This window comes from Pristiophorus japonicus, chromosome 5, assembly GCF_044704955.1.
Source record: "Pristiophorus japonicus isolate sPriJap1 chromosome 5, sPriJap1.hap1, whole genome shotgun sequence".
Lineage (NCBI taxonomy): Eukaryota > Metazoa > Chordata > Chondrichthyes > Pristiophoridae > Pristiophorus > Pristiophorus japonicus.
In genome coordinates this window covers 23,835,313-23,852,463 of record NC_091981.1, presented here as the reverse complement: position 1 = coordinate 23,852,463, position 17,151 = coordinate 23,835,313, and the positions used below count along the sequence as shown (strand labels likewise).

The 17,151-nt window shown below is 43.1% G+C and overlaps 1 protein-coding gene across 1 annotated transcript in view; it reads right to left on the bottom strand.

The window, feature by feature from the left end:
* Window positions 1-17,151, bottom strand: part of LOC139264054 (sodium-dependent neutral amino acid transporter B(0)AT3-like) — a 67,880-nt gene that overhangs the window by 9,945 nt on the left and 40,784 nt on the right. Inside the window, exons 6-9 of the mRNA XM_070880154.1 lie at window positions 17,027-17,139; window positions 15,282-15,410; window positions 13,368-13,524; window positions 6,964-7,168 (exon numbers count right to left, since the gene is read on the bottom strand). Of these exons, the coding sequence (XP_070736255.1) occupies window positions 6,964-7,168; window positions 13,368-13,524; window positions 15,282-15,410; window positions 17,027-17,139 (604 nt within the window). The remainder of the gene's footprint in view (window positions 1-6,963; window positions 7,169-13,367; window positions 13,525-15,281; window positions 15,411-17,026; window positions 17,140-17,151) is intronic.

Below are 17,151 nucleotides of genomic sequence, written 5' to 3'. Positions count from 1 at the left end.
AGTTCCAGGATTTTGACCCAGCGACAGTGAAAGAATGGCGGGACATTTCCAAGTCAGGACGGGGTGTGACTTGGATGGGAACTTGGGAGGTGATGGTGTTCCCATGGATCTGCTGCTTTTGTCCTTCTAGGTGGTGGAGGTCGCGGATTTGGGAAAGTAACCACGAGACCTCTGCGCAGATGGTGTGCATTGTGGTATAATAGCAAACGTTTTTTCAGCTATGTCAGGAGTAGGAAGACCATTAAGAATCATATAGGGTCACAGAAAGATACTGAGGGACAGATTCAAATTGATTCTCTGGTTATGGCAGAGCTGCTAACTGTTCTGTGAGCCCTTTGCCCATATCTTCAATAGTTCAATAGAGTCAGGGCTAGTTCCCATAGACTGGAAGCTGGGTCGTGTTGTTCCTATTTTCAACAAAGGCAACAAATGAGAACTACAAACCCATCAGTCTGCCATCCATCGTTGGGAAGATGCTTGAAGGGATCCTAATAGTTACCCTTCATGATCTCTGAGAAAGAGAAGGGACCATTAGAAACACGTGAGACTGTTTCTGGAAGAGCAAGTCGTGTCTCAAAAGGATCACTGACGGTTCGTGACTAATATAGAGATGCTGTCTCTAAAGCTAACAGGGTGTTGGGATGTATTAATAGAACCATTCAGTATAAACCAAAGGAAACCATTCTCTCATTATACAGGTCGCTGGTTAGACCACATCTGGAGTACTGGCCCAGTTTTGGTCCCTTCACATGGGAGGTGATAGAGAGGTCTTGGAAAAGATTCAGAGGAGAACTACAAGAATCATTCCTAGCTTAAAGAACCTTATGTAGAAGTGATAGAGGTTTATATAATAATGAAAGGGCTGGAACGCGTACCTATTGACAGATTATTCCAGTTTAACATTGGGGAGAATCAGAGTAGGAGTGGACTCATTGTTAGGCATTTTTTCTTTTCCCAGAGAATTGTGAGCCACTGGAATGCATTGCAAAAAGTGCTGACTCTATACATGCCTTCACGAAGGAACAATTCTTGATTGGGGCAGAGATCGCAGCATAAAGAAGGTAAGATAACACTTTACCCACGCAATTTCCTGGACTGCTTTAGATCGCCTGAGGGTGTCCGAGAGGGATTTTCCAGAGTATTTTTTTCCCTTATTGGCCCAGAGGTTCTCTTGGTATTTTTTGCCTCTCCCAGAAGATTACATGGATGCGGGGGGAAGAAAGGAGGAATGATGGAAATTTTCTGACCATGATGCTCCAGCTATTTTGAATGTGGGCAGGCTTAACACGGCCCCTTGAATGCACTCCTCCAATCTATCAGCAGGCAGACTGAGATGCACTTTAGTGAGACAAGGCCTGATGCGATTCACTACAGACAATGCCAGGAATTTCCTCAATGACTCTCTGATCAGCCATCATAATTTGGCATAAACTGGCTTTCCCTGGATCTTTTACCAACGTTATAGCCAATTAGAAGAACCCAATTTTAATTTCTACCACAGAAGCCCCCTTGCACATTGCTCCTCTGTGAGGTCCAGGAATGATGTTCTGGTTCTGAAAACCCCCCATGCTGTAATGTCTTCTGCACCCTCTTCTTGCAGCCTGTGCAGTGCAATATATAGTTCCACCTAGTGGACTACTGCTCCACCTAGGGGACCACTGTGATAATGCAGCCATTGCATTATATTCATAATAAAGTATTAGGTGACAGGTCACCTGACAAGTTTCTGTGTTAATAAAGCCATCTTGCAGTCTGTGTCTGTTGTGAGGTCGTAGAGAATATATCACATTGGCAATGAGGGATAGGATTCCTGGATTCCCTAGCTGAAATTTTTGTTGGTGGATGATTCCAGCCAAACAACAGAGCGACTAGAGAGGTCCTTTGTTTGCAGAACAGCTAAAAATCCAAGGTAAATTACAAGCACACTTGGCTGAACTGAAGAGTCCAGATGGCCGTGCCTATGAGAATAATCAGGTGCTTGGGTGAATTCCATCATGACCGTGAGACTTTCGGAGCGTATGTGGAGCGGCTAGAAATGTATTTCACCGTGAATAGTATCGTCGAAGTCCCCAATGATGAAAACCATAACCGGGTGATGTTGGAAAGAAAACGGGTTATTTTCTTGACTGAAGCAGGCCCCGAGGTGTATGAAACCTGAAAAATGTGCTTGTTTCTGTCAATCCAAAGGACACATCACTTAGAGATTCTAAGCAAGTTAGAACAGCACTACAGTCTTGAGCCCCATGATATTGCTGAAATTTATCGTTTTAGAACACAAGATAAATTTATTGATAAAAGTATCAGTAAATATATTGTAGCATTAAAGACGCTATCCATTCACTGTCATTTCGGAAACTTTCAGGACCAAGCATTGCGTGACCGCTTTATTTGTGGGATGAAAAATCAAGCGATCAGAAGAAAGTTGTTGGTCAGACAGCTATGTCAATGGTTATGGCCGATGAAAATTCCTGAGAATTTCGTACTATTTCCAGTCGTCAGACAACTGAGGTGAATCGCCTGCAGATTAAAAGAAAAAGGCAGTTGGGCCCCAAGGTCTCAGTAACTGGCAATGGTAACAGAACATTGAAGTCCTGCTATCGGTGCCTGGGACAACACATTGCTCAGAGTTGTCTGTATGTGAAGGCAGAGTGTTTCTTCTGCAGGAAAACTGGGCATCTTGCGAAGGCATGCCGACTGAAGAATAAACCAACTTCCAAGGCTACAAGTAGAAATCCCCAGATAGTACATAAAATGGAAGAAAAGCAATAGGATGAAGAGATACACATCATCATGAGCACAAGGGTATCTAACAGCGATTTGAAAAGTATCATTGTCCAAGTAGATGTTGCAGGAACCAGAATACCCATGAAAATAGACACGGGTGCATCCGTGAGCGTAGTACCGGAGTCGCTATACCTCGACAAATTGCGTGGTTTCCCATTGAAGAAATCCAAGATAGAGCTGCAAGGCTACTCAGGAGAGAACATTCTTGTGGTAAGTCATATCACTGTACCGGAGAAATACAAGGATCAATTTCAGAGCGTGCCTCTCTTCGTAGTGGCAGGAGACAAGCCTGCCTTATTAGGAAGAAATTGGTTGGGATCACTGAAGCTGGATTGGTGTGAGATTTTTCGTGTTGAAATAATATTTGCATTGAAGGATTAGGTCATCAAGAAGTATCCGAAGGTGTTCTGCGAAACAGGCAGTCCGATCCAAGGCTTCAAAGTGAGTGTCAGGGTACAGAAGGATGGTAGACCAGTTTACTGCAAGCCACGTCCCTCACCATATGCACTCAAGGAGAGAGTTGAACAAGAACTCAAAGGACTAGAGACTGAGAACATTATCTCTAAGATAGATCTATGTAATTGGGCTACACCCATTGTTGTTGCACCTAAGTCAGATGGTAATGTAAGGTTGTGTGGTGATTATAAAGTAACCGTAAACCAAGTTCTAGCGGGTAATTTCCCCAATACATTGCCAAATGTCGAAGCTCTTTTCACAACGCTGACAGGTGGTCAGATCTTCTCAAAGTTAAATCTGACAAATGCCTACTTACAACTTGAACTAGATGAGGAGTCCAAGTCATACTTGACCATAAATACTCATCTAGGCCTATATCAAATTAATAGGCTACCATTTGAACCAGATTTTGCAAGGCATTGAAGGGGTAGTATGTTATTTAGATGACATATTAATTTCAGCACCAAACAAGCAAATCCATAATAACATTGAATGAAATGCTCAAATGGCTAGAGAAGCACAGACTGCTCACAAGTATGAATTATTTCAAAACTCAGTGGAGTACTTAGGGCACAGAGTAAACAAAGATGGTTTACATCTGACCAAGGGAAAGCTGGATGCAATTAGAAATGCACCCACTCCTACTAATGTCACTAAACTTCGATCATTTTTGGGTCCTACCAAATTTGGCTACAGTGTTACATCCACTGAATGAGCTGTTGAAAAAACAGGTCCAGTCAAAGTGGTCAGAAGAATGCGACGCATCATTCAAGGAGTGTAAAAGCCAATTGGTAGCGAGCACCATGTTATTTCACGATGACGTATTCCAAAGAGAATCATGATAGAGGTAGAGTAAGAGGGAGAAGTGTGAAATTAAATCAGAAGGTGAGAGTGAAGAACCACCATCATAAGTGGTTAAAGTGGTTACCAGGAAAAGTGATGAAGATATGTGGTCCTTGCATATATTTGGTCAAGATGTTTGATCATGGACAGGTTAGGTTTATTCACATTGATCATATTTTACCTACAGATGTGGAAGGAGTTGAAAGTTGGAATGATTCAATTATTTCTGACTCATCAGATAGTTTAATTACAAGTACAGGGCCTGTAGTACATCCTACATCAAATGTGCTAGAAACAAGTTCAAGAGAAAGTCAGAATTTAAGTCTGAGCCCGAGTCAGGCAGACAAACAGTCTGAAGTTGTAGAGAGTTCAATTGTAGATCAAGGGCATGCCTTGGAGACAAATTCTCCTCAGGATCAGCCTAGAATGAGTCTAAGTTCGACACCATGTTTGGAAAGTTCTGTTCGAGAGCGAAGGTATCCTCTTTGAAATAGAAAACAAGTGGTTAAATTTGATTTGTAAATATGGCAAAATAAGTCCATATCTTTTGTTATGTATAATCATGCAAGTTATGTATGATGATTGTTTGTTATAATTACTTCTTCATTAAGGAGGGAGTTCCACCTAGTGGACTACTGTGGTAATTCAGCCATTGCATTACATTCACAATAAAGCATCAGGTGACAGGTCACCTGACAAGTTCCTGTGTTAATGAAGCCATCTTGCAGTGTGTGTGTGTGTTGGTTTTGCTGCCTTCCATGCTGTTGCTCCTCTTCCTGATTTGGGAGCGTCAACGATAAGCTCAACAACATGCCCATGTTCTGTAATTCAGAGCAAGAAACCGTTCTCGTCCTCCAAAAATACACTCTGCACAAGTATTAAATGGAGAAACACTGGCCGAAACAGTCAAAAGGCAGCTCCCACAACACCCTAACAGCCTAAAACGACTAACCAGACACTTACCTTGATGGGGACCAACATCCCTTTAAATATCGCTTGTGAAAGCTGTTTACCGATTGTTCTGGACATGATTTGCTGGACGGGTTGAAGGAAATGGCGGTTCAAGAAGTGGAGAGACATAAAATTTAACAAAAGGGCACTGATTCAGGCTTATGACCCTTATTATATTTATATAATGCCTGTGCTTATTGCAGATGGCCATCATGTACCCCTATTGAGCACCCGGACCAATATCACATTGTGCGCACTTCTGGCGTGGATTGTCATGCTGCTGTGTTGGACTCCATCACGCCCATTTCGGACCCCCAAAAACACACGAGATGAATTGCAATTTCTCTCCCCCATGATACCCAGTTCGGATCACCAGTGTGTTACACCCCTGGTTTACACCATCATATAATTAGATGTTGGGTAGCGTGGGCACACACCTGAATGCAAGACCCTCAGGCCACTTACGGGCATAACCAGCACCACTACGCCCAAGAGTGTATCTAAGGTAGACCTGAAACAGGGTGCATGGCCTGCTGCCAGGCTTTTCCCAAGACCACTCTGCAACTGGCTCTTAGGAGGAGTGGGAGAGCGGCCAATTTTCTTATCTTGTTATAGGGAAGCACCTTCACCCTGCTCAGCATCTTCTCTGAAGGTTTAAATGAGACAGGAAACTTACCTTGGATGAAATTACAGGGCTGGTATCCCATATACTGCATCATCACCTTCTGAAGCATGGGAAAAGCTATTCGAAGGAAGAACTTTCATTTATGTCGGAGCTTTCACGTCCCCAGGACATTCCTTTGTGCTTCCCAACCAATAAACTGTTGTTTTGTCGGCAAACATGGCAGTCAATTTGCACACAGTACGGTCTCACAAACAGCAATAAAACGAATGACCAGTTAATCTACATTTGGTGGCAGTGGTTGAGGAGGGAATACTGAGAGAACTCCATGCTCTTTGAACAGTGCAATGGGATCATTTACGTCCACCATAACAGTTTAACATCTCATCTGACATTCTCTCAGTTCTGTAGTGAAGTATTAGCCCAGATTACGTGCTTGTGTTTGAGAGTGGGCCTTGAATCCACAACCTTCTGAGTCAGCGGTGAGGGCACTACTACAGAGCCAAGCAAACATTTTTATTAGTTTTATTTCCCCTTTTTCCTAATCATCCAGTTTTTAGAAAGATTCCACCACATCACTTTCCTTATGTGCTTCCACTGGAAATGTCCCCCCTCCCACCCCACAATGCAGTGGAAAGATTCCTTCCCACTGCCATCATGCAGAAAAGATTTGCAGCACACTCACAACAGAATTTTGAAAGTATTTTGGACAAAGAGTTTATAAGCTAACTGGATGGAAATGATGGAGGTGCAGCTAAGAATTGCTAATATTGGGTCTCTTCACTTAAAAAGAGAAGGCTGAGGGGTGACCTAATAGAGGTCTTTAAAATTATGGAAGGTTTTGATAGAGTAGATACAGCGAGAATGTTTCCACTTGTGGAGAAGAGCAAAACTAGGTGTCATCAATATAAGATAGTCACCCAACAAATCAAACAGGGGATTCAGAAGAAATATCTTTACCCAGAGGGTGGTGAGAATGTGGAACTCGCTATCACAGGGAATGCTTGAAGCAAATAGTATAGATGCATTTAAGGGGAGGTTAGATACGCATATGAGGGAGAAGGGAATAGAGGGTAATGCTGATAGAGTTCGATGAGGGAAGACGGGAGGAGGCTAGAGTGGAGCATAAATGCCGACATGGACTGGTTGGGCCGAATGGTCTGTTTCTGTGCCATATAACCTATGTAATCCTATGTAATATGCTTACAGAATTGGCTACTGGGATTGTCTCATTCAATACACAGCTAGCCTCTCTCTTTGTAACACAATGATATTCAATGAATTGTACAATGTCAGTGACCGTTTACCTGTAATCATTTCTTTAGGAACACATTTTGGAAACACCTTGAGATCTAACAAAGGAGTGAGAATTCCCTCCACGTTGCCAAACATGGAGGACAGGCCCAGACTGAAGAGCATGATGAAGAACAGGATGGCCCAAACCTGGGGAGCGGGCATTCGAACAATCGCTTCGGTGAAAGCAATAAAAGCCAGCCCAGTGCCTGATGCACTCTGAACAGGAGAAAGAAAAAAAATATCATCAAACACTTCCTATGTTACATGGCATTCAAGAGTAAATCAGTAAGCAAAATTACTAATGTAAGCTTTGGTTCTTCCCTGCCCTATGACATGTAGCATTCCACCTCTGAAAGGATTGCCAGGCAACCGTAACCTGCTCTGTTCTAATGAACAAAATCCAAAGTCTTTCTTTGCATTTGTAATTCCTCATACCAGACAGCACCCGAGTGAATCTGTGTTGTATGCTCAATATCCTTCCTAGAGTGTAGAGTGCAGTACTGCATACCGTATTCTAACTGAGGTCTTATTAAGGTTTTATATAGGATCATCATAACCTTTTGACTTTAATATTCTTGTGATAAAACCTCGATTCCATTAGCTTTTATTTATGTCCTTATCAACCTGGGGTGTTGCCTTTAATGCCCTGTGACCCCCCCAAATCCCTCTGCTCCCCTGCAACACTGAACCGACTTCCGTTCAGAGTATAATTACTGCACTTATTTTTTTTAACCAAAATATATCACTTCACACTTTCTGGGATTGAATTCCATTTGCCATCTTTTAGCCCACTCCCTCATTCTATCAATATCCCTTTGCAGCTTCCTTTGGTCTTCTAAAGAATTAACCGTACCTCCTATTTTGGGATTACATGTATATTTCAGCATCACTCCCTCTAGGCCTATAACCAGATAATGAATAGACATAGCCAATAGAAGTAGCCCCAGAACTGAGCACTACCCACTTCAAACTGATCTGAAAAACTGTCCTGAACGCCTCCCATTCTGACCAATTTTTAACCCTCCTCTAATTCTGTATCCCTTAATCTTCTCTAACTATCTCCTAACTAACTACCCTACCAAAGGCTTCCCAAAATCCATGCACACCACATCCATAGCATTTCCCATATTCACCATCTCTGCTACCTTCTCAAACAATTCTAGATGGTTTGTCAAGCATGATTATCCTGTTTGAAATCTATACTGCATATCTCTAACTATTTTGTATTCATATGGCCATTTCATCTTTAATTAAAGTCTCTCCCGACCACAGATGTTAAACTAACTGGCCTGTAATTATATGGATTAGTGCTGTATCCCTTTTTAACAATGGGTACAGTCCTATATTAGCCATTATCAAGCTTCTGGCACATCTCTACGCTCAATCGAGACCTGAAATTAGGCCCTGACTTTAACTCAGAGTGGGAGTTGTGCTGGCAGGGGCTGAAGTGGATGGCAAACCAATTTTAAATCCCAGGCCTCACCTGCAGGAAGTGGAAATGGGAACGGGATGCCTTTAGCAGTAGGCTACCACTGGGGACCTGAAGGCATGTTCTCCTGGCACGCAGATAAGTGGTTCGGAGGGTCAAGAGGACCTTGTGGTCGGGGGAGGGGGGAGAAAACCTCGGGGCAGCAGAGGCCTAAGGTTTCCTTGTGGAACCATCCCGGCCCTTACGTAAGTGGAGAGGAGCAGTTTAGGTCTGTGGCGTTTTAATTCCACAGCGCGCATCTTTACTTTTCAACAGGTTCCCCGCCCGGAAGCCAGCCTGATTGGCAAGCTTGGCTCCCTGTCCGATGGGGAATACTCTAGGGGAGGTTGGAGCCACAGGAGCAGGTAAGGAACCTGTTGCCTTGTTAGTGGAAGGGTGGGGTGGGGGGGGGGGGGGGGGTGAGGGTATCTGGATCTTGGGAGGTCGGATCCGAGGAGAGGTGTATTTGGATGGGGGTGGGGGGGGGGGTGGTGGTCCAATGGCTTGGATGAAGATAGCTTGGTGGACCGGGGGGGGGGAGGGGGAAGCACACCTGCTCCTTCTGGCCCACAAGCAATGCTGCAAAGGCATTTACCTTTCCCCAGAAGCTTTCCTCACCTTCCTTCAGCTGCCGGATTTCCCAAACCCCTGGAAACCTGGCCGGCCAGGGTTGAACCTGTAAGACAGGTTACAGGTGAGGCTCGCCTTATTATAATATTTAAATGGCCAACCAGTCATCTGGGAGTGGGTTGGCTGCCCATCCCCTTGTCCCACTTCCGTTAAACCTGGAAGTCGGCGGGTTGGAGGTGTATTGGGGTCGAGTTTGAGATTTAAAAAACATTTACATCTCACCTGACCTCAACCCACCTGTTTTTGGGGGTTAAATCGCCCCCTATGTTTATACTACTCAAACACAATTAAATAATTTCCCATAAAAGGCTTATTCTTATTCACACAATTAACCATACAGTATTACAAGATCGTGAAATGTTTCTTTAAGGCCTCTATCCCCAGCCTGCGCCTTCATTTTGAATACATCTATCTATCTATTCCCAATCTTCACCTCACTGTCAGGCATTGTTTAAGGTTGCTTGTCCTGCACCTTCTCTCCAGCCTTGTCCTCTCCAGGATTAAACCTTGTCCCCATCTTTTTCTCATAAATCAGGAAAGAAAAAACTCATAGTTAAATAGCACCTTTCACGATCTCAGGACATCCCAAAGTGATTGAAAGGCAATGAAATGCTTTCGAAGTGCAGTTACTGTTGTAATGTAGGGAAGCATGGCAGTCAATTTGCGCACAGCAATTCCCACAAACAGCAATGAGATAAATGTATAGGTTCAAGTCCCAACTTCAGGGTTTGCCAAACTTTAGTGGCAGATTTGTTGATCCAATACCTGAACCAGACCTGACAGGTTCACAGTAATCCAAGGTACGGTTAATGTTGATCACCCTGGTGAATTCACTAATGAAACCTGAAGTTGTATACCAGGATTCTTTCCATTTGGCCCCAGGACACCGAGTGAGACGATGCTCCAATGGATAGGTGCTCCTTATTGGACAAGCAATGATAAGCAGCTATGGTCTGCAATGAGTTAAGTGAACAGACAGACTGTTAAGGTTGCGGGATAAATATTGACCCGGTCACCAGGAGAAACCCCTACTCTTTAAATAGTGTCATGGGTTCTTTTATGTCCACCTGAGAGTGCTTTAACCTCATCCAAAATATTTGCTCAATACCGCATTGAATTGTTAGCCTTGATTACGTGCTCAAGGCTATGGAGTGGAGTTTGAACGTATGACCTTCTCCTTTAGAGGAAAAAGTGCTACCGCTGAGCCATGGCTAATGTCTCATCCTCTGCTATTTCTCTCTAAGATGAAAACTCAAACGTTAAGTGCAGCTCAAACTCTAATCTCTCTCCCCTATCCTTTGACTCTCATTCACTGCTTTCCCTATCTCGCAGATTGTCAAAATGACTCTCCAATCCTTTATTTTGGAAAGATTGCCATCATAACAGCCTCTTGCTATACCTGAGTCAGGAATATTTCTAACTATCAGCATAATTTTCATTTCACTGAGATAAAATACGCAGAGTAAAAGTCATAGAGATATAAAGCAAGTAATAATGTTGTAACTTAATTGCTTGGTTACGATAATTTATATCACTTGACCTTTGCTCTTCTGGTTTATGACATTGCCTGAACCCTTGACTAAGTAATAGTCCTTACTATTGCACCTTACTATTCATAATTCTACTTTATTTCAATTTGATTGCACAAATTGTTCATCAAACTCATAACTGGTTATTTAATTCTGAATTTACATTTCTTTAGTTATTTCAGTTAAATGTTCAGGTTGAAGCGTGTTTTTGCTAGGGAATAGAGCACATTCTCAATTTTTATGGGTTAGATGCAAATTCTTTGTACTCTGGCCCAACAAAGTAGCTCAACTCCCAAGTTCTGCAGTGGTGTGCCAGTTCCATCTAACATCACCCATGTTTGTGGCTTCCCAGAGAATCACTGACCATTTTCCGTTGTGAGTTGGGATTGGGATGAGATTCCTCTGTTATAATAGATTCCTTGCAGGCAGCAAGGTGTGAGCAAAATCCCATGAGTCTAAGCTAGATGTTTGATGAAGTAGCGGAGGGGCTTGATGAGGGTAGTGTGGTTGATGTTGTGTATATGGACTTCCAAGTGGCATTTGATAAAGTATCACACAATAGATTTGTTAACAAAATTTAAGCCCATTGGATTATAGAGGCAGTTTCTGCATGGATATGAAATTGGCTAAGGGACAGAAGGCAGAGGGTAGTGGTGAACAGTTATTTTTCAGACTAGAGGGAAGTATACAGTGGTGTTCCACAGGGGTCAGTATTAGGACCACTGCTTTTTTTGATATATATTAATGACCTGGACTTGGGTATAAAGGGCTTAATTTCAAAGTTTGCAAATGATACAAATCTCATAATTGTAATAAACAGCGATGAGGATAGTAACAGACTTCAGGAGGACATAGGCTGACTGCTGAAATGGGCATAAGAACACAAGAAATAGGAGCAGGAGTAGGCCATTTGGCCCCTCGAACCTGCTCCGCCATTCAATCAGATCATGGTTGATCTGATCAAGGCCTTAACTCCAGTTCCCCACCCGCTTCCCATAACCCTGCACTCCCTTATCATTCAAAAATCTGTCTATCTCCACCTTAAATATATTCAAAGATCCAGCCTCCACAGCTCTTTGGGGTAGAGAATTTGAAAGATTCACAACCCTCAGAAGAAATTCCTCCTCATTTCTGTTTTCATTGGGCGACCACTTATTCTGAAACTATGCCCTCTAGTTCTAAATTTCCCCATGAGGGGAAACATCCTCTCTGTCAAATCTCCTCAGAATCTTATATGTTGCAATAAGATCACCTCTCATTCTTCTAAACTCCAAGTATAGGCTCAACCTGCTCAACCTTTCTTCATATGACAATCCCTTCATCTCAGGAATCAACCTCGTGAACCTACTCTGAACTGCTTCCAATGCAAATATATGCTTCCTTAAATAAGGAGACCAAAACTGTAGTACTTTAGGTGTGGTCTCACCAATACCCTGTACAGTAGCAGGACTCCCAGCTTTTATACTCCATCCCCCTTGCAATAAAGGCCAACATTCCATTTGCCTTCCTGATTACTTGCCCATTTATTTCTATTTGTGCCATCAACTCATCTATCTTGTTACGAATGCTTCGTGTGTTCAGATATAGAGCATTTAATTTTGTCTTATGTGTATACTCTCTGTCCCTTCCTGTCACACTCTGGTTATCATGACCCCGATCGCTACCCTGCACTTTTGCCTTCTCCTTTCTCTTTGACTTTTTAAATTTCTGCTCACCGGATCCCTCCCCCCCACTATTTAGTTTAAAGCCGTATCTACGGCCCTAGTTATTCGATTCGCCAGGACACTGGTCCCAGCCTGGTTCAAGCGAGGTCTGTCCCGATTGAACAGCTCCCTCTTATCACGTAGCAGATGCAATTTAAGGCAGAGAAGTGTGAAGTGATTCATATTGGTAGGAAGAATGGTAGGAGAGGAAATATAAATTAAATGGTACAATTTGAAAGAGGGCATAGGAACAGAGAGGGGTGTATGCACATAAGTCGTTGAAGGTGCCAGGCCAAGTTGAGAAGGCTGTAAAAAAAAAAGCATACGGAATCCTTGGCTTTATAAATAGAGGCATAGAGTGCAAAGGCAAGGAGGCTATGCTAAACCTTTATAAAATCACTGGTTAGGCCCCAGCTGGAGTATTGTGTCCAATACTGGGTCCCACACTTGAGGAAGGATGCCAAGGCCTTAGAGGAGGTGCAGAGGAGATTTACTAGAATGGTACCAGAGATGCTGGACTTCAGTTACGTGGAGATACTGGAGATACTGGAGAAACTGGGGTGTTCTCCTTAGAGCAGAGAAAGTTAAGGGGAGATTTGATAGAGACGTTCATAATCAGGAAGGGTTTTGATGGAGTACATAAGGAAAAATTGTTTTCAGTGGCAGAGTATCGGTAACCGGAGGTCACAGATTTAAGATAGTTGGCAAAAGAACCAGAAGCGACATGAGGAGAAACATTTTTACCCAGCGAGTTGTTATGATCTGGAATACACTGCCTAAAAGGGTAGTGGAAGCAGATTCAATAATAGCTTTCAAAAGAGAGTTGGACAAAGACTTGAAGTGTAAATATTTGCAGGGCTATGGGGAAAGGCAGGGGTGTGGGACTAATTGGATATCTCTTTCACAGTGCCGACGCGGGAAAGATCGGCCAAAGGGCCTCCTTCTGCGCTGTTCCATTCTACGATTTTATGATTCTGAACAGCAATCTCAGACCAAAGTGTGCCCACTGGTCCCAAGGACTCTGACTTTATGAAACTGATTTAACATAGGCAAGTTTGTCACTAATGGAAAATGAATAGAAATACCTGATCAAGAAAATCCTTAAGGACACAATTCTTCAAAGTAAGAACTGAGATTCTGTCAGGATGCGTGGCATTCAGATCATCTACCCAACTAAAATAGTTTTCTCTTGTAACATTTCCATCCTGAATATCAAATTCATTTAAAACGAGTAATATATTCCTGTTGAGAGAAGTTTATGTAAATACAAATAAATACAATGATGAAGGAGCCGCCATCTTCAGGAAAAAGTATTTGGCAAACCTTTTTTTTTCCCCATTTGTTTGCAAACACACAATGCAGTGAAATAAATCACATCCAAATGCATCACTGCTTCTTTTATGAGTGATATCTTTGTGTTAAAATTGGAGCATCCAGCAGCAGATTGTGGCTGGGGTTTTGGAGAAGAACCTTTGTCAATGTGTGAGGAACTCATGGAGTTTTCATTTCAGAGATTGTGACCATCCACTTGTCTGGCTAGCTGACTTTTTATTCCCCATCCTGTGTGCTCCTCAACCCTCCCCATTCCCTTGCCTCTAGACTATGTCACTCCACAGGATCTCTAACGTCCATCCCCAGGCTCACCCAAGCTGATTTCCTCCATGGGACCCACCTCCTGGTCTCGTAATCCTCTCCTGACTCACCTTCACACAACAATTTGATATCTCTCATGATCAATGGCTCCCTCTGTTCAGTCACTGTCCTGCCACCTGCCAAGACTGGTGTCATTACCATCCTTCTCAAAAACCCTCTCTCAACCCCTCGGTTTACTCCATCCTCCCCTACATTTGTAAAATCCTTGAGCACGTTATCATCATCACAGGCGGTCCCTCGTATCGCGGATGACCCACTTCCACGCCAAAAAGGGATGAGTTCACAAGTGTTTCAATGAAGGACTTAATATTCCAGATGCCGAACTACATGTTGAAGGATGGAAGATGCCTGTGCGTGGATTTTTTTAACGTGTGGTGGCCGTTGCACACCAGCCACCACACGGGCTTGACAGAGCTAGGTCTTGGTCCAGTGGCAAGGATTAACCAAGACGACTGGAGACCAGCTCTGCTGCACGGACCGAGTGCGCACACATATCGCGGTGTGGGCTGGCCTCTTCTGCCCCAGGGCCCTTGCCTCTCCTGGGCCCCGAACTCACGCCTCTCCTGGGCCCCGATCACACATTGATCTTCGAGGTACAGCGCGTGCCTCGAGAGTGACGGCCGTGAAGAGGGCGGCTGGATTGGACGTCACCAAGGTCCAGGTCGCTGATTGGAGCGTAAGCAGGTACAGCAGGAGCGGCGAGGTTGGGACGCAGGAGCAGCAATTGATCGTGGAGTATGCTGTTAACACCCTGCTCGGTACACACCTCTCCCATTCATTCATCTTTGAATCCCTTCAGTTTGGTTTCCAGTCTGCCCAAGGCACTAAGACTGTCTTCATCAGCTGCCAATGACACTCTTTGTGACTTGATTTCAGTGCCATATCCCTTTCCATCCTCCTTGATCACATTGACTATTCCACCATCTCTCCTCTGCGGCTTACTTCCATCCCTTCCTGTCTGAACACATTTCTTTTAATGGCCTGCACTTCTCCTGTAATGGCTTATTGTCCTGCTCCAGTACCCTCATATCATCTGTGCCCCAGAACTTCATCCATGGCCCCTTTTCCGTGGATCTTCCACCAAAGTTATGTCTGGCAATTGAGAAAACCCCCCTGCAGAAATTCAACCCCCAAGGGTTTAAGAACCCAGTAGTGTTTGGCCTGGAAATCCTGCTCTGACATCAAGTGTTCCTCAGGGCTAAGTACACAGCAAATAATATATTTATTAACATGCAATAAAATGTTTTCAGAGTAAATATGCAAAGTTCTGAAGTAATAATTTTTGATTAAACTGGTACAGATAATAATTAGTGCAAGTACACCGTAGGTGGTGGAATTTTACTTACTTGTCCAAGCAATCCCAGTAAGCTGTAGTTGCCCTAAACCCAAGAATGGAGAAGATGGGGATAGAAGCAAAGATAGAAGTAACGCTGTTGATAGCAGCCACTGTCACAGCATCTACCTCACAGTCATTCCTGAAAAGCAGAAGAGTTTCTTTTTGAAATCTGGTGGGTGAGAAATCTGGTCTCTGGCATCTCTTTTGCTGCAGTGCAATACTTTGTGTGTGTGTGTTTGTGTGTGTGTGAAGGAACGAGAAGGCAATCTGGCTTGTCGCCTTACTTACTGCAAAATGATAAATGTGGTCTTTTGTAACCCAATTTCTCTCCTCTTCTACCTGACCCAGAACAGGAATCTGAATGTCAGCATTCAGAGACATCGCTGTTCATTCAACTGCCTGATTTATGTCATGGGATGGTTTCACGAGCAGGAAGGAAAAATATAGCCAAGAATAATTAAAACTGTTAGGTTGGAAGGTAGGCAAGTGGCTGTTTATTGGTCTTATAAATCCAATAGTTGAAGCCCATTCAATAATGGCTGGAATTCTAGATTTGGTCCAGAGCCAGACTTGCCATAACAATAGTTGCAAAATAATTACTTCTTTTTCTACTAGTTTGATTTCCATTTGTGACTACAATGTTCTCCGTATTACTCCGTTGGCGAATAGTTTGAGTGTTCTGCTCAAATAATAACATAGAAGTTATTTTTCTATTATGTTTAGCCGACACTCATTTATTTTATATTTCCTGCCCTTATTACGTGCACCATTGCATACTTGTCTGCATTGAAGGCCATTTTCTAATTTTGGGTCCACTGCCCCAATCTAAGGCGTCATTCATAATTCAATGGTAGGACTCTCAGCTTTGAGTCAGAAGGATGTGCGTTCAAGCCCCACTCCAGAGATTTGAACATAAAATCTACGCTGGTACCTCAGTATAGTGCTGAAGGTGTTTTTTTGAACGTGGTGTTAAAACCTTGCTACCACCTTCCCTCTCAGATGGACATAAAATATCCCGTGGCAATTCAAAGATGGGGAAGCTTTTCTAGTGTCCTGGCCAAACAACATCACTGGGGTGAAAATTGGCTGCATTTCAGCAATGACTATACTTCAAGTATTTAATTGACAGTGAAGTGCGTTGGGACATCTTGAGGTTGTGAAAAGTAGTACAAAAATGCACGTTCTTTCTACAGGTCCAGATCCGATTGCAATTTACCACTATCTTCCAAGGTCTAGGCAATTTGGTAGCATCTTTAAGTTTAATTATTAGGCTGCCTATTTTCCCCTCCAGGTGAATATTGTGAACAGTGAGGACCTAGCACCAAATCCTGGGGCATCCCACTTGTGACCGAATGGACCCCTTTTAAAGCCATCCTTTGTTTCTGGTCCCACAGCCATTTTGTCTTCTACATTACATCACCTCATTTTCACACACAGTCCCTCAAGTGACACACCTTATTGAAAACATTTTGGAAATCAATACATTGAGAGATATTAGTGCATGGATGTTTAACACATTTACCGGAAATTATTTTGCCCACTATTTTAATGGATGCTATTTTTACAGATGGAGGTAATAGTTCTGTTAAAGTAGCAATAAAAGAAAATTCATATGGACATGGTAAACTAATGTCACGTAGTGTAATATCATTAAGTCTGAGAGGTCCTATAACATTCCCCCTTTCCCTTTGCTCTGGAAGTTTCTTTACTTGTAAGCGCTATTACAGAAAGTAACGTTCTTACATGAATGCTTACTTTGGTGAGTTATAGCTGGAGAATGCAATAAGTCCTCCAAAACCCAACGACAATGAGAAAAATATCTGCGTCGCTGCATCTAACCACACTTTTGGTTGGCTCAGAACAGTCAACTGAAATAAATT